The sequence below is a fragment of the Bos javanicus genome, chromosome 3 (genome assembly GCF_032452875.1).
Source record: "Bos javanicus breed banteng chromosome 3, ARS-OSU_banteng_1.0, whole genome shotgun sequence".
NCBI classification, from domain to species: domain Eukaryota; kingdom Metazoa; phylum Chordata; class Mammalia; order Artiodactyla; family Bovidae; genus Bos; species Bos javanicus.
This window is the reverse complement of record NC_083870.1, coordinates 25,642,195-25,665,820: the sequence shown is the minus strand read 5'-3', so window position 1 is coordinate 25,665,820 and position 23,626 is coordinate 25,642,195. Positions and strand designations below refer to the sequence as shown.

General features: G+C 38.2%; 1 protein-coding gene across 1 annotated transcript in view; it reads right to left on the bottom strand.

Moving 5' to 3' along the window:
- Positions 1-5,155: 5,155 nt before the first annotated feature.
- The window catches only part of GDAP2 (ganglioside induced differentiation associated protein 2), a 69,094-nt gene continuing 50,623 nt past the window's right edge, over positions 5,156-23,626 (bottom strand). Inside the window, exons 12-14 of the mRNA XM_061409725.1 lie at positions 23,522-23,576; positions 14,670-14,813; positions 5,156-9,128 (exon numbers count right to left, since the gene is read on the bottom strand). Coding sequence (XP_061265709.1) covers positions 9,081-9,128; positions 14,670-14,813; positions 23,522-23,576 — 247 coding nt within the window. The 3' untranslated portion in view covers positions 5,156-9,080. The remainder of the gene's footprint in view (positions 9,129-14,669; positions 14,814-23,521; positions 23,577-23,626) is intronic.

Genomic DNA, 23,626 nt, shown 5'->3' with positions numbered 1-23,626 from the left:
TCTGAATCAGGACTAGGAGTGCTTGCTCACCAGTAATATCTATTCAGGCTTTATGTGAGAAATACATTTTCTAATGTGTTTAAGCCATTAAGCACGTTCATTGTTGTTACAGCAGCCAGCATTATTTTAATGTATAGATCCTTAGGAACTATTTACTGAACGAGTGGAAGAAGTATAGCATTTCTCTGCACTGTGACCTTGCTCACTGACTCAGGAAGAAGTAGAGAATTTCTATGCTATAAAACTACATGACAGAAAAATGGGCTCATATATAAGAGTTTAGTTTCTCCTGCAAGAGCCTCCACAATGTTAATGCAGAGCCTATTTTGGTGTGCTTTGGCACTTGATAGGGTAGCAGTGCCCAAGTCTGTGCAGTTCTCCAGATGGTAGAAGTTTATCATTTTCAGATTGGCATTTTCTGTGTCTACAAAATAAAATGCGTTAAAAGCTGCTTTCTTGTTCAGTTTTGTCGGAAGGAGGAATTTTTACTTAAGAGGTGGGCAATGAATGCGAGTGAATGGATAGTTGGGTAAAAAACTAAAATCTCACACCTATAACTTCAAGTGAACAATTATCTCCCATCCCCAAATATTTTCACAGTCCCTGAATGACTGATAACCTCTGCCGTTAATTCCCGAACTTGGTCCTTCCCTGGAACTTGGCTAAGTGCAATATAAATAAAAAATGATAAAAATAAAATCTGCTTTGGAGGACATAAGAAGGAATGTGAAAATCAAGCAGCTGGGCAAACATAGTTAAACCAAAGAGCTCCAGCTATAGATGTCAAGGTCACCTTCAAACAATCTGAAATCCACAGGATCTGGTGAGGAGTCCAGGCTGCCTTAACCTGCCTGGGCCTCTACTTCTTCATCAGTAAGATGAGAGAGTTCAGTGGTTCTCTACTCTTTGAGAACCACTACCCCCTTTCACATAAAATTTTAAAAACCTACTTTTAGTACAAGAAATAAAATTCATAGAAAACATAACCCATCTATGTTTAAAAAGTCAATGATGTTATAATTCATAAGTAGTATTTCAGAGTGAAAATGCCAGACACATCTGAACTAGAAGACATAATGAAACAGTCACATGCTTCATGTACCTACTTACAGAGAATAAATCTGGATTTTAAAGAGGCAAAAAACCAGAAGGTATTATATCCAAATATTAAGAGAAAAGGTAGAATGAACCAGTCTTAAAATTAATACAAGAAAGAGGAGAATAACATAAACTGAGGAAGGACTCATACCCCAAATCAATTAACAGACTGCTAAAATAGAGAAAATCAGGTAGAGCTTGACCGTATCTGTAACATGAAGCCACATAAAGATTTGTATGCTGTGATATGGGGTGAGGCAGTGAAGCAACACAGAGAACACATCTTTTATCTTGATAACTCACATGGACAGAGAGGCTCACATTCATTGAGCTTAGAGATCTTGCTGATGGGGTGGGGCAAAGAGGCCGGACTGGAAAAAGAATCAGTAATTTCCACAACAGAGATTATCCTGCTTCTATGTACGATGGCATAAAGGGAAGTATTTTTACAACAGATTTTAATGAAATTCAATGACAGCCTCACATTTCATGTGTCTCCAACTAATTCGAATCATTTACGCAAATGTTTACTATCTTTGTTAATAAATGAGTTCCTCTTACAACTCCCTCCTAGTATAGTCTCCCAATACCTAATTAGAGAAAAAAAGCAAAACAAAACAAAAAAAGAAATAAACATCTGGCCAACAGATGTTTATTTTTTAAAACTCTAGTTTTTTTTCTTTTTTCTTTTTAACAGAAAACTAGGAAATGATAGACGTATCAGTAGTAACTATTTTAAAGAACAGTTAGGACAATTTTTAACAATGTGTTGCACAGGTGAAAATTAAGATGTTTGTGTATTATTTCTCAGACTATCAAGGAATACCAGGATAGTACCATGGGAAGGGGGAATTATTTTCTGCAAAAAAGCTACATTGAGAGATTCAATAAGAATCTCATGTTATATAATACCATTAGTTACAGGTCTTAAATATGCAAGAGAACAATAATGCACAAGTGAAGCCTACTGGACCTAGTATCTTCACTGGACCACAACCTAGCAAGAGAGCCTTTAAAAGAAACTTAAATTTATTATGTGTCAATTTGATTAGCACATCATACAACATTAAAACGAACCTCAGCCATTTCCCCTTCAGGGAAACATCATTAATTTTATAACAAAAATTTTGAGAAAATACAATTTAACATTAAATAACTTTTTAAATAAGCAACTTAGTGTAGATGTTCTATACTAATTATTTTTTATAAGAGCATGAGCTTTGCAGTCAGACTTGGATTTGAACTCCAATCCTACAACTGAAGCCCCAATACTTTGGCCACCTGATGCAAAGAGCCGATTCATCTGGAAAAGACCCTGATACTGAGAAAGACTGAAGGCAAAAGGAGAAGAAGGCAACAGAGGATGAGACAGTCAGACAGCAAAACTGACTCAACGGACATGAATTTGAGCAAACTCTGGGAGATAGTGAAGGACAGGGGAGCCTGGTGTACTGGAGTATGTGGACACAAAGAGTCGAACACAACTTAGTGACTGAATAACAACAATCTACAACTCAGTATGTAAGATAACATATGCAAAGAGTTTAGCAACATTAGAGGCACAAAGTAAATCGCCAAATGTTACTTATTATTACTTCTAATCAAAGCTATGGTAGCTACCACTTATAAACACTTACTATGCATGTTTTATGATTACATTTATTGCTCTTAATTATTGAATCAGTATTATTATCCCTGTTTAATACATGAAAACAGTGAAACTCAGAAAATGCTGAGAAACATGCCTAGTTCTGAATCCAGGTATGTCCGAAGCCAAAGGACCAATGCTGTTAACCGCCATGAAAAATTCTCGTTGGGAGGCAGGGGAAAGGGGAATTAAGAGTCTCTGTGTGTATGTTTGTGGGATGAGAGACTCAGGAGTTTACTATGAGAATTAGACTGTTTTCATGTTGATGGAACTTCTAAAAAATAATCAGTATTCATGTTCTGAATTATCTGGATAACTGCCTTAAAGCCAAATATGTTTCACAGCCCTGGTTTGCATCATTTAGCCTGGCGTGTTAAAGCCAGGCTCTGCTTTAGCTGTGGAAGCTTATGGAGAACAGAGACTAACTTAATAGGGGAACGATGTGCTGAAGCTACATGAAGACCAACCACCACCACTATGCGCTACACAAAGAAACGTTACAGTTTGAACAAAGAGCGGGAGGACTGCGTCACCACACACGTGGTAGCAGGGGCATGCTGAATACGTAACCTGCGGCACAGGACTCAGTACCGTAATCATTCCACAGCTTCACCTTGGCAAAACACCATCAGCCTCCACACCTAGTCAACGCTATTTTAAATTGCATTAGTTTCATAGTTTGTGTCTGATCTGTAAACTTTCGATTTTATATTTGTGCAAGCGCTATAAGCATAAGGCATTTATATGTAACTTTATATATACATAGATAACACTATAATAAATAAAGTAAAAAACTGAGGAGCTAAGAGAATTTTTCTGTATTAAAAGGGGATATGTGTTATTCAAGTTTGAGAAACAGGGCTCTATACTGCACTGCTTGTGTGTTTGGGCTTTAGCAGCACTTAACCTCTATCACCACATACTTCAGAGGATTTGTTAAGAGGATTAAATGAGATAAGGAATGTGGGAATGCCTAGCCTGCAGAAGGTATTATTACAATGATAAGTTCTATCCCTTTTACCAGAAACAGGGACAATATGGAAGCTAAATATAGTCTAGGCTCTTGAAGTGTGGTCTTTCAACCAGGAGCATTGATATCACCTAAGAGCTTGTTAGAAATTGAGAATTGGGAACTTCTTCAGTGGCCCAGTGGTTAAGATTCTGGGCTTCCAAGGCAGGAGGCATACGTTCAATCCCTGGTCAGGGAACTAAGATTCCACATGCCATGTGGCATGGCCAAAAAAAAAAAAAAAAAAGAAACTGAAAATCCCAGGCTCCACCCTGACCTACTATATCAGAATCTGCATTTTAATGTATTCCTGGCTGATTTAACATATGCACATTAAAATTTGAGAAGCACCAGCCTAGGTCTCCATAGAGAAGGTTGACAATAAAATTTACTGCATTTTATACTGCTCTGTAGGCTAATTTACGGGATTAGAAAAATGCCAGGTACAGTGGCCATAAAAGACTGTCCTAACCCTGGGGTTCAATATAAACATTACCATTTTACTAACTAGCTCTTAATGGCTGTATTTGTATAGAGGGGAACTCTCTTTAAAAGGGATCTAACTTCTAATTCAAAAAGAACAAAATTTATTTTTAAATGAAAAATATTCAAAACTTTTGAGTTTTGAATAAACAAATCTCAAGATCACATCAATCAAAACTTTGTTAGGTCTCCTTTGCCCAAAAGCAATTAAAATCATTTACATATGTTCAGCTCGTGTTTAAATGTTTTGGTCCACACATCTGGTTTGACAAAGTCTTGGCTCAGTTTATGATGACTGTGATTACACTAACAAAACACACCATCAGAAAAAAAAAAAAAGATATGATTGTATATGCAAAATGTGTTGGTTTTAACTGTTCAACAAAAATATTAGCTTACATTCAGCAGTTACGATTTTGTCAGTGTAATTTACCTAGAGAATATTTATACTGTTAATCTTGAACTCAGACTTTGTTCATGTTAGTTGCTCATGTCTGACTCTTGACATCCCATGGACTGTAGCCTGCTAGGCTCCCTTTGTCCATGGAATTCTCAAGAATACTGGAGTGGGTAGCCATTCCTTTTTCCAGGGGATCTTCTCAACCCAGGGACTGAACCTGAGTTTCCTGCATGGCAGGTAGCTTCTCTATCATCTGAGCCATGAAGGAAGACCTGAACTCAGAGGCCCTATACATTTAAATCACGTTGTACTTAAGATTCAGAGATGCTGTTCTTAGAAACACAGAAAACAAAGTTAGTAAATAATATCCAAGGGAGTCACTAATATCTAAAAAGACCTTGATACCATCTTTTCAAGGGCTATTTTGGTAAAATCAAAGCTTAAACTAGGCTATTTATTGCTTTATGTTCTCTACATATGGGCCATTTAAACCACAAAGAATGCAAAACAAACCAGATTACTGTGTGTAAATATAAATATGTATGTAGATATAGATATACACGTATAAATGGTTAGACCCTCTAGGCAATCCTTATAATCTGTGTTTATGATGAGACCTTCAGTTCAGTTTAGTCTCTCAGTCATGTCCGACTCTTTGCGACCCCATGAATCGCAGCACTCCAGGCCTCCTTGTCCATCACCAATTCCCGGAGTTCACTCAGACTCGCATCCATCGAGTCGGTGATGCCATCCAGCCATCTCATCCTCTGTCGTCCCCTTCTCTTCCTGCCCCCAATCCCTCCCAGCATCAGAGTCTTTTCCAATGAGTCAACTCTTCGCATGAGGTGGCCAAAGTACTGGAGTTTCAGCTTTAGCATCATTCCTTCCAAAGAAATCCCAGGGCTGATCTCCTTCAGAATGGACTGGTTGGATCTCCTTGCAGTCCAAGGGACTCTCAAGAGTCTTCTCCAACACCACAGCTCAAAAGCATTAAAACCCTCCTTTATCCTTCTCGTTCTTTGGCAACTGCAAACCACGAGTCCATCCCATACTGTGAGGTATACTGGCACCTACCCAGGTGAAACACTCTGGTGCTTGTTGATTATGACTATAACCTAAGAGAACCACAATCTGAAAGTCACTGGCTAACTCTAATCTTAAGAGGCTTACATGCTATCTTGTAGTAACTTTTGGTCCTTAATACAATCAACCCGTTACTAGAACCATAAAAATTTTCTCTTTCCAGGGCAAATTCCAATAATTTCTGTTCATATATTAAGCAATTTAAACTATATACATACATACATAGACAATGTACCAGGGGAAACACCAGGAGTGATTTTGTAGCTCATACTGAACCTACATTTTCTGGCTTTCCTATTAACTGCAGCAAAGGAAAGATTAAACCATTATCTATAGTTTGAATTCATTAAATAATATCTGAGCAAAGACAGGTAGAAACAGGCAAGCCATGTTTTGCTACTACAGTGATTATACCCATCTCTCTCTAGAAATGAGATTAAATCATTTTGAACTTCAGATATTTGATAAAAAAAATCTATATCCATTTACCCTAAAAAGTAATCTAAAAATCCTCTATTAGTCTCAACTATTATAGAGGGTTTACTTTAGAAAAAATAAATATAATGGAGCATCAGCCAATGAAATAAGATATATATTAAATAAAGAAAAAAAATCTTTAAGATACGAACCACCTGGTCTCTAAACCTTGAGTCTAATAAATACTGAGCTTTTCTCAGAAGGTCTTTTTGCCATCAAGAAATAGCAAAATAGATGAGTTAAGAATGAATACAGATAAGTTAGGAACTCAAATATATACTGAAGCAAGAAACATACTTATTTAAAAATCATATTATGTCTTCCATGAGCTAATTTAAATTAACTTAACAGTCTATAAGTAGTTTCTACCTCAATTCAACTAGCATTTGTCATGACAGAAATTTAATTAAATTAAGGACTTGATGCTTTGAATTAATATCAGATGCTAGGGGTCATCTCCACCCATTTATTCTCTAATGTGTATATCCTTGAAAGTGGTATGTGTCATCTAGGCAGATATACCCTGAACGTTACTCTACCATTTCAACATCAAGGTCACTATGCTCCCCTCTTAGGATTTAGTACATTGAAAGAACTTCATTACATAACATTTCAGACAGCTATATAAAAGCATGAATCTGGTCCAATACCAAATTCAGTTTCACCGAGAAGAGCAACCTTATCTTTAGTCATCATTAAATTATTAAATGCAGTTGATATGTATATAGCCCCATAACACCTTTACACTCTAGGACATCATTTGAACATTCTGGCTTGTGATTAATCATTAATATATTGCTGTGAATATTGCAAAGGGATATCTTTTATAAATTATTGCCTATAAGAAATTGTAAAATTTGGTTCCAAACAGCAAAGTAGCTTGAACCCTCTAAGGAAATGATTCAGGCCAGATGCCAACGTAAGGTAGCCAAGTCCAGCTATAACAGAGAAAAGTTGACGTATTTTTACAACTGGTCCTAGTGAAACGCCACCTCAAATACAATCTAAGAATTGACTGGAGAAGATTAAGCTAATTTTTCAGATTTTTAAAAGTCAAGGCTCAAAGGATTGAAGTAATACTGTTTGAGATGAAGGTTAATACCAGACATCTGACTGGCTGTCTAGACCCGATGACCTAGGGAACATAACAGGAAGTCCTTAACAAATAAGCATATGCGAGGAACAAGTGGTTTTGATTACTGGCAGAAAGCAGATGTGTCCATTACATGCAGAAGATAAGATTGGTTTTCTGAGAAATGTAAAGGCCCTTCTTGTTTATGCAGGAAAATAGAGGATGGGGTTAACACAACTACAGGGGCATTTCTCTATCATAAATGAAAAATGATGCTTCTTTTATCTCCACTGAAGAACTAATTTGGACCTAAGGGAGTGGGACCCTTGGAAGCATCAATCCTGAGCACATTAGAAGAATTCTAATTTGTCTTCTCCGAACTGCCAGTGTACATGATGGGGTAAGGGAGACTGGGGGGTGGGGTGGGGCGGGGAATGCAGGAATTAAAAGGAGTATTTAGAAACCCAGATGGAAATGATGTCAGTGTGACCTTCATTCAAGAAGTAACATTTAAAATGGCTACACATGCCTCTCGCTAAAGTGTAGCGCTGGAGAAGGAGAAGGCCAGAAGATACCTAGACAAAATAGGAGGGGATCCTAAGGGTTGGGATTCTGCACTAACAATTCTTGTTCCAAGAAAAGGGAAGTCACTCAACATGTGCCAAGGACAAGCGGAGTGTCCTGTAGCACTCCCTCAAGGATATTTATTCTCATTGAAAAACTAACTGAAGATACCCCACCGCACAGCATTTTTCATCCAAAGATATCAAAAGCCCTTTCTGAATGCTATCCTTATGATACCTCTGTGAGGTAGCTAGCATAATTCTAATTTTTAGTCAAGCTAAGGCACAAATAGAGCCTGAGTTGCAAAAGTGGTCTGCCGTTTTGTTCATGTCAACACACTTCCTTCATATTGACGTAGGCAACTCAAGACACACTGCTAGGAAATGTCCGCAGAGAAAGTAGACCTAAGAGCCAAATAGAATCATTCACACTCTGGGAAGGCAGCACTCTGTAAAGTTCCCCGATGGCATCTCAGGAGATACCCTCTACTAAGATTACTAATATGTGCTGTCCTGTTGAATATGGAGACCAAACCACCTCTGATGGTAGGAAAAGGCTGAAGCAACAGTCTTCTTGTTTTTCTTCCACTGTTGTGACCATAACAGGGACAGTCTTAAATCATACAAGCTCAGCAACTTTAGTCCTTAAGTTTTTATCTTAACTGGTGCAGTAAAATTCTAAGACCTGTATCTTGCTAATGATTTCTGACATTTTTGATCAGATACTTTTTTTCCTACATCCTTGATCCCAGATGATTCTCTTTTATCCTCAGCAAATTATCTTTAATAAAACATAATGCCAGGATCTGAAGCAAACAATGCATCCGGTCAGCATACATTGGTTCTATATATTTTGAGAAACACTTGCATATACACAGAAGGCGTGCAATGTGAGAGGCATGATGTGAATGATATTGCAGCTTGTCTAATGGAGAATCCAGTGTCCTTCCAGGAAACTGAAGATACTCAGAAGTTGCTCCCCAATTGCTGTTAACAACCCTCTAAAAGTGAACATTTTCATTTGATACAAATATACAAATTTAAAATAAGTGTACAGTTCAGAATGGCCTATCATTTTCAGATTGCCTATGTGCCAGAAAATATACAGTCAATAAAAAAATACCAGAGAGGTGGGGGACAAAAGGCTCTCTGGAGCTGTACAGCAAAAATGAGCATTGCTTCAACAGGTAGTGGATCTGCGGAGAAAGTGGAGTCTTTAGAAACCAGGATCGCTGAATGACAGCAGGTCACAAATCTGGTGATGGAAGATAAGACGTATAGTAAGGCCCATTTTCCTGCAGAAAGGAAAAATGACAAGAACATTAAATACTAAGACCAATGTAACTGGGAATATAAAAGAGAAGGATTTAGAGTCAATGATATAATGTATGTGAAATGTCCAGCACATGCCTGGAACACTGCAATTTCACTGGGGTCAGTCAGAATTGCTATAATGTAGGCAGAAGTAATCAGGATAATGATACTTAAAAATATTACCATTTATTAACATTCAATATGCCAGACACTTAATCAGCACTTTTCTTTCATTATCCTTTTATATCCTCACATAATGCCATGAAGCAGGTAACATCCTCATTTTACAGAACAGAAAACTGAGGGTCACACAGATTAAATCACCGAGCTGGCAACCAAAACAGCCTGAATTTAAATACATGTCTATTCAAATCTAAAGCCCAGATTCTTTCGTATTAGACTGTGTTGTCCTGCTGTGTGCTGAATCTTTGAGATAAACAAAAATTCTCCTTGAGGAATTTAATAACCAGATCAGCAGAAAACAGCTTCTTCATGACATGCCCGAGTGGCAAGGCTTTTAACAAGGACAGTTTTTAGGGCACTCAGGATCAAGATGGAGAATCAAATGCCAGAATTTTACTGTCAAATGCAGAAAGCAACAAATCAGCGTAAGGGGAAAGTTTTTGACTTTATCTTGGCTAACTTTATCTTAAAAATCAAGACAGTTTTAGCCGGTCTCTAAATTAGATTTATGAGACTTAAGATTCATTTCCTGTTATTAAAGTATTTCTTTGATGAGTAACTTTTTTAGTAAGCTATAAACAAAAAATGCTCAAAGTAAGATAACTGCGGGGAGCGAGCTCCGCCTCTGGCAAAGGTCATGAGGAAGGAGGCTTGGCATACGCAAAGGCGGGATCAAGCCTCAGGAGTCTCCCTGGAAATTCTCGAGCAATCTACCCCCAAAACCAGAGTCTGCCTACTTTCTGCTTTGTGCTTTCACCTACACCTCTGACTTTATGGGGGGCTGTCCCCCACTACCTCTCTGAAAAAAGAGTTAGCTTATAGCTCCAGTTAATAATTCCTGGGTGTGACAGTGTTTCAACCTACAAACTCCCTTGGAAGTCCTCTAGCCTGCCTGAATAGGTTTTTCCGGCCACATGTGATTGCTCAGAGCCTCCAAACTGTGAGAGGCATGAGATGTTCTAAACTGTCTAAATACAGATTCCTTTGAGCAGTCAAAAGATTGATTAGAAATTGTATTGGTGAAGGGATTTTCACTTGTTGGGCCAATGTTTGCTGCTAAGTCTCCATATCCCTTACCTGCTGTGTCCCTGGCAGTGTATTGATTAATATAATTGGTGTAAATAGTAGCTTTAATGTTTGTAACCTGGGACCCTTGAATTAATTCTTTTTCTTGTTATAGCCCACCACACCTTTGCTCTGTAGGAATGCAACTTTATCTAATGCTTTTTGGAGGCTGGCGCCTGACTTTAGAATAATCACCTTTAGAGAAAAAGGCCTCCGGGCCAGAAGATGATGCAAATCACCTAAACTTTTGCATATGATAAGTTTGCAGGAAGAAAGCCTGGCTTACTGCATGACTCTACCCCTTCCCCCATTATCCTCTATGCATAACTTAAGGTATAAAAACTACTTTGGAAAATAAAGTGTGGGCCTTGTTCACCGAAACTTGGTCTCACCATGTCGTTCTTTCTCTTACCTTCTGGCTGAATTATTCAGCCTCTTTTCTCCACTGAATTTCTTCACTGAGCTATCCTCATTCTATTACTCTTTATATCCTTAATTAACGTTTAATTAAGCAGTTGTTTCCTGATCCTCGCCGACGCCGTCCCCGCTTCGAATACCCTGGATCAGCCGGGGCTGGTCCCCGGCAGATAACAATTAGATATGAAGAATGAGGTAGGGTGAAAAATAGCATTGCTTGAGGGTATATTTCCATTATAGTTCTGGAGCATTGAATCTATTCGGTCTTAAACACAGTAGGAAGGTAAATGTTATTTGAGAGACTAAGTCAATCAAAAGTTCTGTATTCTTCAGAGCAGACGCTTTGGTGCAGAAATTGATCTGGGACCTAAACCAGGAAAACAAAGAGAATATCTAGGAAAACTTTCTTTTTTTAAAACTTTCTGATTATAAACCTGACAAGATAGCAAAAAGATTAAAAAAATTTTTTTTGGTAGAACCAAATCTGAAAACTGGCTACATTTTGGGATACTTGGGGGAAAAAAAAAAAAAGGAAATTTTTTTATTTTGTATTTTAGAATTTCCTACCAAGATCTGTTATACTAACCCCACCAGTATCCTCAATATTATGCACAGATGCTATGCTTAAGATACATGCCTGAAGAGAGAAATCCTGAAGTTCAATTAAAAAGAAATGGTTTGCTATCCATCTTTAAGATTTCTCCGTTTTATTCCACTATGGTATTTTTCTAAGCTTCCTATATTAACATTAAATTGTGATAAAGTAAGAAGGGAAAATCTAATTCTTAATGCTATGAAATAGATCTTTTATATTAGTCTCACACTGTGGAAGAGCCTGCTGAGCAATCAAATATTTTCTCTATTTCTGGAAACAACTGTAAAACTTTGAAGAATTGTGACCAGGTAAATCTCTACACTCTCTTCTCTGACTATATGAATGCTGACCAGCTCCCTTTCTGAAATGGTCTCAGTACCATTTTAATCTAGATAGATAAAAATTACCTTCTAATTAACATCAAAAGTGACTTTTAATCCTATAAAATTTCTGTTGCTATTCTAAGTCACATAAGATCCAGAAAAATAGAAGCTGACTGCCAATGGCACCCCACTCCAGTACTCTTGCCTGGAAAATCCCATGGACAGAGGAGCCTGGTAGGCTGCAGACCATGGGGTCGTGAAGAGTCAGACACGACTGAGCGACTTCACTTTCACTTTTCCCTTTTCCCTTTCATGCATTGGAGAAGGAAATGGCAACCCACTCCAGCGTTCTTGCCTGGAGAATCCCAGGGACGGGGGAGCCTGGTGGGCTGCTGTCTATGGGGTCGCACAGAGTGGGACACGACTGAAGCGACTTAGCAGCAGCAGCAGCAGCAGCAGCACATCATACATTCACCAAATAATCTACTATGGGCAAAGCATTCTTGAAGATGATAATCAAATTGACCAACAATACACTCATTTCCTTTTCTCTAAGCATATTTTTAATTCTTTCTAGGAAAGGAAAAGCTTTTCTTTACAAGGAAATACCTATCCAATTTCTAGACCTTCACTTCAACGTCTCATTTGTTGTTCAGTCACTTAGTTTGTAACCCTGTAGACTGCAGCATGCCAGGCTTCCCCATCCTTCACTACCTCCCGGAGCATGCTCAAACTCATGTCCATTGATTGAGTTGATGATGCCATCCAATCATCTCATCCTGTGTTGCCCCCTTCTCCTCCCATGCAGCACCTCAAACCTAATGTGTCACAAACTTAAGAGACCACCTGTCTCCTCTCTCTGAGCGTCCCAGTGCTATTTCTCCAAACTGCTTCTCTGGGATGGTGGCAATAACATTCTCCAAGTCTTCCAAAGCAGAAATGTTGGCAGTTACCTCAGGCTTCTTTCCTCCTTTATTCCTCCCAGTGGTTGGCTGCTTGGTCACCATAATGCTGGGGATTTTATTCCCTAAAATATCTAATTTTAACTATCCCTTAAGATCTTCAAACCTTACCATTATCACTACCACCGCCTAGCTCTAGTCTCAAGTCTCCCCTGACTTTCTCGAATAGCCTCTTACTTGTCTCCTTGCCTAGGGTCTTACTCTGTCTAATCCTTCTCTACATGGTTTCTTTAGCCATCTTTCTAAACAGGAACACAAAAGTTCTCCGTGTACAACACTCTCCACTGACCACAAAGGCACCAAAGGACTGCGGCATAAAGTGAAGAGCTCCAGGATCTAGGGATGTGCTCTCTGCCTGCTCTGTCCACATCATCTCCTGACACCTTCTGCTGTTTCTTCTCTCTTCTTATTCCTCTCCTTGGCTTTAGGTATAGAGCACCTAATATTTCAGTTTTAGAAAGCTCTAGTAGGCAATGGCACCCCACTCCAGTACTCTTGCCTGGAAAATCCCAGGGACGGAGGAGCCTGGTAGGCTTCAGTCCATGGGGTTGCGAAGAGTCGGACACAACTGAGCGACTTCACTTTCACTTTCATGCACTGGAGAAGGAAATGGCAACCCACTCCAGTGTTCTTGCCTGGAGAATCCCAGGGATGGTGGAGCCTGGTGGGCTGCTGTCTATGGGGTCGCACAGAGTCAGACACGACTGAAGCGACTTAGCAGCAGCAGCAGTACAGATACAGAGAGATAATCCAGAGATGATGTTATATTGCAGTTTATTTAATTTTGATTAATAAAATTATTAATTAGGCCTGTATTTGATAGATTAAATCTTAAAAAAAAAAAAAAAACAAACCTAAAAGCACATACATGTAAGACAGAAAAACAAAACCAAGCTTGAGGATGGTGTTGATATTTAATGAAAGCCTTCTTTGTAGGCCCTTAAGAATATAGAAAGGGCTCCCCTAGTGGTTCGGTGGTAAAGTATCTGCCTGCCAGCGCAGGAGATGTGGGCTCAATCCCTGTGTCAGGAAGAACCCACTCCAGTATTCTTGCCTGGAAAATCCGATGGACAGAGAAGCCTGACGGCCTACAGTCCATAAGGTTAGAACAGTCAGACATGACTGAGCACACCACCTATCACATAAAGGGAAACAGGAATCGCAACTGAAGTTGGAGAAATTTTAGAGAAAAAATGTCTTGTAGAATATTTACTTTACTATATATATGTTGTACAATAGTTAAGGAAGAATAATTAACTTTAAGCTTAAGATAACCTACAAATATATGCTCTGCTTCATCCCCCAAAATATGCAATCAGCATTAATTAAATAAGGCAACTGATAATTGCCTTACCATCACTTGCCTTATTTGGCAAGCATGTTACACTTTTTTAACTACTCAAGTGATAGTGTGAATAACCACAAAGGACTAGAGCTCAGATGAAATTTTAGAGTAGCCATTTCTTAGTGTTTAATATATTGTGTAAGTAACAATGTTAATATTATTGATTGACACTCTTACAAACATTATACAAATGGAACTTTTAGTAGGGTAAAGACTAAAATAGGCTACTTGGCTTACAATGAATGCTGAAAAATGCTGGATATCAACAGCTTCTTTTGGTTCTATTTATGTAGATGAAAAGTCATTTAGTCTTAATAAAATTAGGCAGAGGTATGTCTCAGAGGTGGCGGAAAACTGACAATACAAGCAAGGACTGGATTTATACTTACAGTGAAAATGTTTATCATTGAAAAGAGGGGGAAGGCCCTGGGGGGGAAGGCCTCTCTTAGAATCAAACATTTTCCTAAAAGTTACCTTAGGAGAAGAATGTCAAATGATATATCCAGTTTACTAAAACACATTAATTGTATTAACAGCATCTTATAATGAAAAGATTATGCGCTTAGACCCACTGCATTATAAAACAGTTACAATAATACCCTAGGTGAGGAAGAATTCCTGGTACTTCTTACCCTGGCATCATATTCAAGGACGAAAGGAGGAAAGTCGATCTGTTCTGGAGAGATGGCAGAAAACAGCTGGTGGAGGCTGTCCACATGGTGGATTTTGTCCTTCAGTCCTGAGACAGAAAAGGTGGTAAAAAACCATGTTGATACCTGATTAATAGAAGAAAAAAAAATGATTTAAGCCAGTGGCAAGAATCAGAAATACACACATGATCTTGAAAATTTATGTTAGATAAAAATGATTTCAGAATTGAAGTTGGTTTCAAAAAAGTCTTGTAATGAGCAGTGTTTTTTGAAATGCAGGTCACGGTGCATCACTGAATTATGCAATCAGTTTAGTGGACTGTGAACAGTATTGAGAACAACAGAAAGAAACATGCTAGAGCAACAATTCCTAAGGACTGTAGTAAGAATGCGCTTTGTCTCCTGAAGCTCAGCTTCTGTCATATGCCTGTGCCTGTAGTGTCCTGTGATGTGATGCAATGTGCTTTTTGTTGTGGGTAGTGGTCAAAACCACTGCACTCTGATGGAATACTGCCTCACTGGTACTGTGAAAACGTTTAACACCTCCAAATCTCAGAAACACTTTTCACTTTTTTTAAAATGAGATTGAAACTTTTCGCCAATTTTTGAGACATTTATTTTTCAGTGGACACTTGGCATGCGATCTCTCAAAGTGCATTTTCTGTGGATGAGCCACTCTTGGTCATTTTACTTCACAACATGCAATTTTTCTATAAAGATAACCTGTAAAATTTGCTCAATGCAAAAAACAAACAAACAAACAAACAGAATTCTTGACAGCAAACAATACTGGCATGAACTAGGTAACAGCTAGAACTTACAAATTATTATTCATCTACCCAAACTGACCACCATAAATAGTCTTGTTTACCACAGGCTTGTACAACAGTTCTGTGAGGCAGGTATCCCCACTTATAGAAGAAGGTAATCTACGTATATGAATTCTCAGTGTACTGGCACAGCACATTCCCAGATATAACCAGGTACATTATAAATATACTACACGCCACTTTGGGCAACTGCCCATCATTTTGTTAGTCTCTCTGACACCCTATCATGTTTTCAGGGGTTTTCAGGGCTTGTTCCAAGCCTTGCACATATTCCTAGTCCCTAATGCAAAATATGTCCTTCATGCTCACTTATGAGAAAAAGCGTGGACTAACAGAGCCAACACGGAACTTATCTTTATCAGAATCTTGCCCAAACTTCCAGACTTGGCAGAGACCCATCTCCATTTCTCCCTGACAGCTCCAGATTATCCCATCTATTGAATTCTCACAACCTTATGTTTAAATCTCATGTACAGCACTCATTTCTATTTCACAGGAATATAAACAGTTTCTTATAATTTCCCTAGCACGTGGCAGGCAATCATAGAATGGTCTACAGTTTTAAAAGCTACAGACAGAACCATGCATTCATTGAAAAAGAATGAATGAATGATGATAAGATCTATTTCATAATGAGTTTTATGACCTGGGTCACTATTCTATTTTGGCTGTACTATGAAACACTGGTGTAAGGCCTCAATATTAACTTTACCCTCCATACCCTCACCTTAACAAGTTTATTTGGAGGGTGGTGGAGGGGAGGGGGACACACTCAGCCTTTCTAGAACAAAGTGAGTTAATATAAATCAAATTAGGCAGTCATTTAATTACACACCAATCCCCAGTTTTTTTACATCATTTTTTTTTTAAATACAGGCTGTTATATACCTAACTGACATAAACTTCTGCAAACTAGATGAGTGAAAATTCTAGATTAGGATACAACCAGCCAAGAGTTAGCTGATAAATTAGTAAGAGCTTCAGAGAGGCCATGGAGATTTTAGAGATCCTAGGAAGAGTTCAAGAGAATAAGACTGCAGAGTCAGAACAGAGAAGTATCTCGAGGATGTATTAGGAGATGCATTTGCACAAGGAGTTACATATTTCCTGGGAATCTACTAAGTTCTAAGCATTGTGCACAGCTTTCAGTAATACAGGCTAACAGTGACATGGCCATTCCTCTAACGAGGAATTAGATTCTAGTAAAGGAGCCAGCTCATAAGCAGAATAACAATCTCCTAAGGCCAAAAAAAAAAAAAAAAAAAGCTAAATACAATGAATGGTTCAAGGACATCCACAACTACCTGTCCTAGGCAAGGCACCATGCTACTTGGATAAAAGTATAAAATTATGGAGCCAGAAGAAACTACACAGGGAATTTGTGTTCCACGGTCTCTTACCTCAGGACATTTTTACATGCTGCTTTGTTTATTCCTAACCCCCTTTTCTTCAATTCTTTGCCTGGTGAAAACTTGTCCTTCAGAGCTCAGGTCACAATTCACCTCCGTGAGAAAGCTTTCACTGACCACCCTCCACCCAAAGCGTGAGACGCAGCTTTCCTCTAAGAGTTCCAACACCACCGTGTTACTCATATTACTGTGTAACTGACGTTCTCTGTGGTAGTAACTGATTCTTTCAACCAATTCCCCCTGTGGGGATTGTCTCCTTCAATACTGTATTTGTAGGGTCTAACCAAAGCCCAATGTGAAAAGTAAGGAATTCAATATATGTTGAAAGAATTAACAAATAGTTTCTGGACTTACGACTTTACTATGTAGGGATGGTCTAATATTCTTCCATTCTACAATAAAAACAAATGTACTCCAATCTGGGCCCAGTCTCTTCATCTACAAAGTGAGGAAGTTATACCTGAATGATTTTTAAAGTCTCTCTTAGTTACACAGTTCTGTGAAAGGACTCGACTACACAGCACATACTGACATGGTGAGGGGCGGTGGTAAATTCAAAGAGAAGGCTGGGTTTAGGAAGAATGGGCAGTGATCATATATACACTCAGGATCTGAAGGACAAACACATTTCTCCATTGCATTTTTTCCCCATTACCTCCCTTACATTCTTCGGGCATTAACAAGAGAATGTTACTCAAAGCAGACGGAAGTTGAAACTTAGTTAAAAGTTTTCTGTCAGGGAGACCGAAGAGCATTCTCTTCAGTTGTTTTGTTTTATTTTTATAAAGCTCAGCTTTTAATTTTTAAATCAGTTCCGTTTAGTAGCTCAGTCGTGTCCAACTCTGCAACTCCATGGACTGCAGCATGCAAGGTCTCCCTGTCCATCCCAACTCCCAGAGTTTACTCAATGTCCATTGAGTCAGTGATGCCATCCAACCATCTCATCCTCTGTCGTCCTCTTCTCCTCCCACCTTCAATCTTTCCCAGTATCAGGATCTTTTCAAATGAGTCAGTTCTTTGCATCAGGTGGCCAAAGTATTGGAGTTTCAGCTTCAGCATCAGTCCTTCCAATGAATATTCAGGACTGATTTCCTTTAGGAGGACTGGTTGGATCTCTGTGCTGTCCAAGGGACTCTCAAGAAGCGATGGTGGCAGATGCGTGGGTTGGTGGTGCCTGCTGCAGGGTCAGGGGCACTGAGTGTAGCAGTGCTGCATGGCACCTTCTGAAGGAGGTCACCATTATCTTCATTACCTCCACCATAGTTTGGCCTCAGGTCAATTAACAGGGAGGGAACACAGCCCTGCCCTTCAACAGAAAATTGGATTAAAGATTTACAAGCATCTGCCCATCAGAACAAGACCCAGTTTCCCTCTCAGTCAGTCTCTCCCATCAGGAAGCTTCCATTAGCCTCTTATGCTTCTCCATAACAGGTCAAACAGACTGAAAACCACAATCACAGAAAACTAACCAATCTGATGACATGAACCACAGCCTTGACTCACTCAGTGAAACTATAAGCCATGCCATGTAGGGTCACCCAAGACAGACGGGTCATGGTGGAGAGCTCTGACAAAACGTGGTCCACTGGAGAAGGAAATGGCAAACCATTTCAGTATTCTTGCCTTGAGAACCCCATGAACAGTAATTTTCAATTACTTACAACATAAGCCATACATATACATTTATTTAGGTAAACTTGCATTACTCAGTATCTATTATTTTAAAAAACTGAAGAAAACTTTCCAGGTAAGGATACTGGAGTGGGTAGCCATTCCCTTCTCAAAGGGTTCTTCCCGACCCAGGGATTGAACCCAGGTCTTCCAAACATGGAGGCAGATTCTTTACCATCTGAGCCACCTGGGAAGCCCAAAGAAAACTAAACATTTGAAAAAAAGACTGCTAGAATATTCTGTGAATTCCAGAAATTATTTCACCCAATTATTCACAAGTGCAGAGCCAAGAACATGGGATCACAAAACAACATAAACTAGGAAAAGATTGTTCACATGTGTGCACTTAAGTGATCTAATAGAGCCAGAGTCAACAGTGGGTTTAAATATTATTAGCTTGTGTTCTATTAGGAAATATCAAAAAAGAAAGAAAGTAGTGATTTATACGAGCAGTCAATTTATTATCACTTTGGGTGGAGTGCACTGGAAAAGATCTGAGAAGTACGGAAATCAGAAGAGTGTGATTCAATTGTTTTATTATCCCTTGATTTCTTTTCATCTCATTCTTTTATAATTACAACCACTCCATTTACAGTTTTTGACTTAGTATAAAATAATGGTGGATTTCTTTACATATGAGCTTTATTCTCAGTCCTCCAATGGTTTCTCCATGCCAAAATGCTATGGAAAGGTAATCTAATGGTTCTCGCTTCATGCATTTCCCCTTCAGCCTCTGCCCAACCTGTCATTCGCATGGACTCCTACATGAAGCAGTTCTAGTGACAGCCAAAGCGAGTGGCTCTAACACTGAAACTTCTGGTAACGTTTATCCACTGATGTCACAGTGAGGGAAGGAAAGCTGTTCACTGACTCTCTCATGTGTGGGGGAGGAGAGGTTAAGTCAGATCTTAGCCAACAGTGGCTATATATTTTCATCAGTCTGGTGAATTCACAAAGGAATACTCTTTAGATAAGTTTGAATTTGTGGTGAGTAAAAAACAGTTTTGACCATTAAAAAAATTATGAAAGTGTTCCAACATTTACCAAAGTTGAAAGAATTTTACAAGGAACATAGGTATAGAAACCACTCAGACAATCATTAACATTTTCCTTAAGTTTTCTTTTTTTAAATTGTTTTGTTTTATATTAGTTCTGTCATTCATAATAAATTAATAGGATTCAACTTTTTCTAGCTTTATGAATAGATACTGAGGACCACAAAAACATCTTTTAAATTTTAGCCATTCTAGTAGGAAGGTAATATCTCACGTTGCTTTCATTTGTAGTTTTCTAATAACTAATTGTGCTTGATATCTTTTCATCTGCTTACTTGCCATCTGTGTATCTTCTGGTTAAGCCAGATTTTTGTACAAATCTTTCGTCTATTTCTAAACTGTTTCCTTATTACTTAGAGATTTCTTTATATATTCAAAAAATAAGACCTTTATTAGATAAATGTTTAATTTACAAAGATTTTCTCTTAGGCTGCAGTTGATCTTTTCATTCTCTTCAGTTCAGTTCAGTCACTCACTCGTGTCTGACTCTTTGCGACCCCATGAATTGCAGCACGCCAGGCCTCCCTGTCCATCATCAACTACCGGAGTCTTCCCAAACCCATGTCCATCGAGTCGGTGATGCTATCAAGCCATCTCATCCTCTGTCGTCCCCTTCTCCTCCTGCCCCCAATCCTTCTCAGCATTAGGGTCTTTTCCAATGAGTCAACTCTTTGTATCAGGTGGCCAAAGTATTGGAGTTTCAGCTTCAGCATCAGTCCTTCTAATGAACACCCAGGACTGATCTCCTTTAGGATGGACTGGTTGGATCTCCTTGCAGTCCAAGGGACTCTCAAGAGTCTTCTCCAACACCACAGTTCAAAAGCATCAATTCTTCAGTGCTCAGCTTTCTTTATAGTCCAACTCTCACATTCATATATGACTACTGGAAAAACTACAGGTTTAATTAGATGGACCTTTGTTGGCAAAGTAATGTCTCTGCTTTTCAACATGCTATCTAGGTTGGTCATAACTTTCCTTCCAAGGAGTAAGCATCTTTTAATTTCATGGCTGCAATCATCATCTGCAGTGATTTTGGAGCCCCCCAAAAATAAAGTCTGACACTGTATCCATTGTTTCCCCATCTATTTCCCATGAAGTGATGGGACCAGATGCCATGATCTTAGTTTTCTGAATGTTGAGCTTTAAGCCAACCTTTTCACTCTCCTCCTTCACTTTCATCAAGAGGCTTTTTAGTTCCTCTTCACTTTCTTCTCCTAACTATCTTCAAAAGAGCAGAAGTTTTTAATTTTTATAAAGTTCAATTTATTTTATAGATTATGCTTTTGGTATTAATTTAAGAAATAACTTGCTTTACTCAAGGTCACACAGAACTTTTTCTCCTATAGTTTCTTCTAGAAGTTTAAAAAGTTTTATGTTTTACATTTAGGTCCTTGATTCATTCTCAGTTAACTTTATACATGATGCAAGTCACAGATCAAAGTTCATTTTTTTTTACATATTGATATCTAATTGTTCCAATATCATTTGTTGAACAGAGTATCCTTTTTCCACTGACCCAACTTTGCACTTTTGAAAAAGATCAGTTATCCATATATATGTGGATCTATTTCTGGATTCTTAATTCTGCTCTGTTGATCAATTTGTCTACCTTCATGCCCATACCTCACTGTCTTGAGTACTGCTGCTTTAGAGTTAGCCCTGAAAGCAGACAGTGCTGGTCTTCCAACTGTGTTCTTTCCCTGAGTTATTTTGGCTATTTTAGATTCTTTGCATTTTAATTGGTCAATTTCTACAAAAAAAAAAAAAAAAAAAAGCTTGCTGAAATTTTGGTTAGGACTGAACTGAATCTATAGCTTCAGCAAGAAATGACAATTTAACAAAACTAAACTTTCTAATTCACACATACAGGATATGTCTTCATTTATTTAGGTCTGTTTTGATGCATGTCATCAATGTTTTACAGCATATACAGTGGGCTACGGTCCATGAGGTCACAAAGAGGCAGACACAACCAAGCAACTACTACTACTACTATTATTACTAACTTGTACAATGTATAAGTCTTTCACATTTTTTGGTCATAATTATCATTAAGTACTTAATATTTTTGATGCTAGTGTAAATTATAATGCTTTTTAAATTTCAAATTATTTCTTTCTAATATGGATAATAGATTTTTGAATATTGATCTTAAACCCTGAAATTTTGCTAAACAGTTACTCATTACTTCTAGTATTAATAGCTCTTCTGAGGATACTACAAGGTTTTCTACATAGATAATCATGTCATCTGTCAATCAAGATAGTTTTATTTACTCCTTTCTAAATTGAGATGCTTTTTGTTCCTTTTTCTTGCCATATTACACTGGCTAGAACCTCTGGTACAATTCTGAGTACAAGTGGGAAATAGCAGGTGTTCTTGCAAAGACATACTAAAAATCAAGCTAATCCTTCTGTGTGTCTCCTTTTAAGAAAAAATTTCAGTAGCTACTGGATGAATAAAAAAGAAAATGGATGATGAAATTTTGGGAAATAGTCAAGCATTACTTCCGTAAGTGCTATAGAAAAAAAGAAAAAATTAGCCACCTGCTGAGCATAATGAAATTAACTTCCCCAAGAGTGGGAAAGTTAATAGTATACTATCTGCTAAGACTATGTAGTCAGAAGTCCATTGAAGGAAAAGCAGGAAAGACAATTATAAGTGATTTAATTGACTGCTCACACATTTTATGTTTTTAAAAAAGCCTGACCAAGCAGTGTTCCCATAAGCATAGCACTTAATACTGTGATGTTGTAACACTGAGGGACCAAAAGGAAATTTGCAGCTTTAAAAAGGATTATTTAAAACACTTCATGCAAAATTTAAAGATGGTATTTCAATGAGAAACAACAATTTTGTAAACAGTGACAAATTTCCCAAAGTGGAAAACATTCTCACGGAAGTCTTCACTCATCTTAGTTATGAAATATAATGAGGACTTTTCACTACTTATCTTACTTCTCTACAGCACTTTATTTTATTTATTTTTTTTTCTACAGCACTTTAAAATAATAACTATTTCTACCATCTCTGATGCTTTGCCTGTCCACTGGCTTCCACAGCATTAGTCAACCTTGGTTCTCCTGCTGCCTTTTTGATTACTTCTTGGTTTCCTTCCCTGATCCCAGTGCTCTGTCTTCAGCTGTTGTCTTTGGTCTAAGTCTGTGATTTTATTCATTAACACTTTTAAAGAGTTAAAGCTCTATTTACTTGATGATGACTCTCAAAATTTATATCTCAATCCATGACTGCTATATCTGATGACTTGTAGGAGTACCTACTAGTGGCAGGATTGGTCAGAGAGGTTTCTTTTTTCCTTTTTTACATAAAGTAATTGTTGAGCTGAGATCTGAAGGATAAAATAGGAATTAGCTAGGAACAGGGGCAGGAAAAAGCCCAGATTAACTAAGAGCTGTGCTTAGTTGCTCAGTCATGTCCGACCTCTCTGCGACCCCATGGACTGTAGCTCACTAGGTTCCTCTGTCCATGGGGATTCTCCAGGCAAAAATACTAAAGTGGGCTGTCATGTCATCCTTCAGGGGATCTTTCCAAACCAGGAATCGAACCTGGGTCTCGCGCACTGTAGGCGAATTCTTTATCATCTGAGCCATCAGGTAAGCCCAAACAAAGAGCACAGAGAGGCAAGGACAGAGGGGCTAATGGCTTGTAAAGGTCACTGACAAAGATACCCGAGTTACATGGGACCAAAACATTAGGACCACAACTTGAGATCACTTAAAAATGAAGGGTAAACAAGGAAATTAGCAGTCACAATGGTAACAGCAAGAATTAGGATGATGAAATATATCTTAATATGCAGGTATATAGCACACTTAACGTCAAGATTTAGCAGAAAGAAAAATACCTACCTTTGAACGAAATGTTGGATGAACAAAATAAACAGCTTTCAAATTCCTCTTGTACCTGATTCAAAACAAACAAAAAAGGGTCAGTATAAGCCATGCCTAAAACCA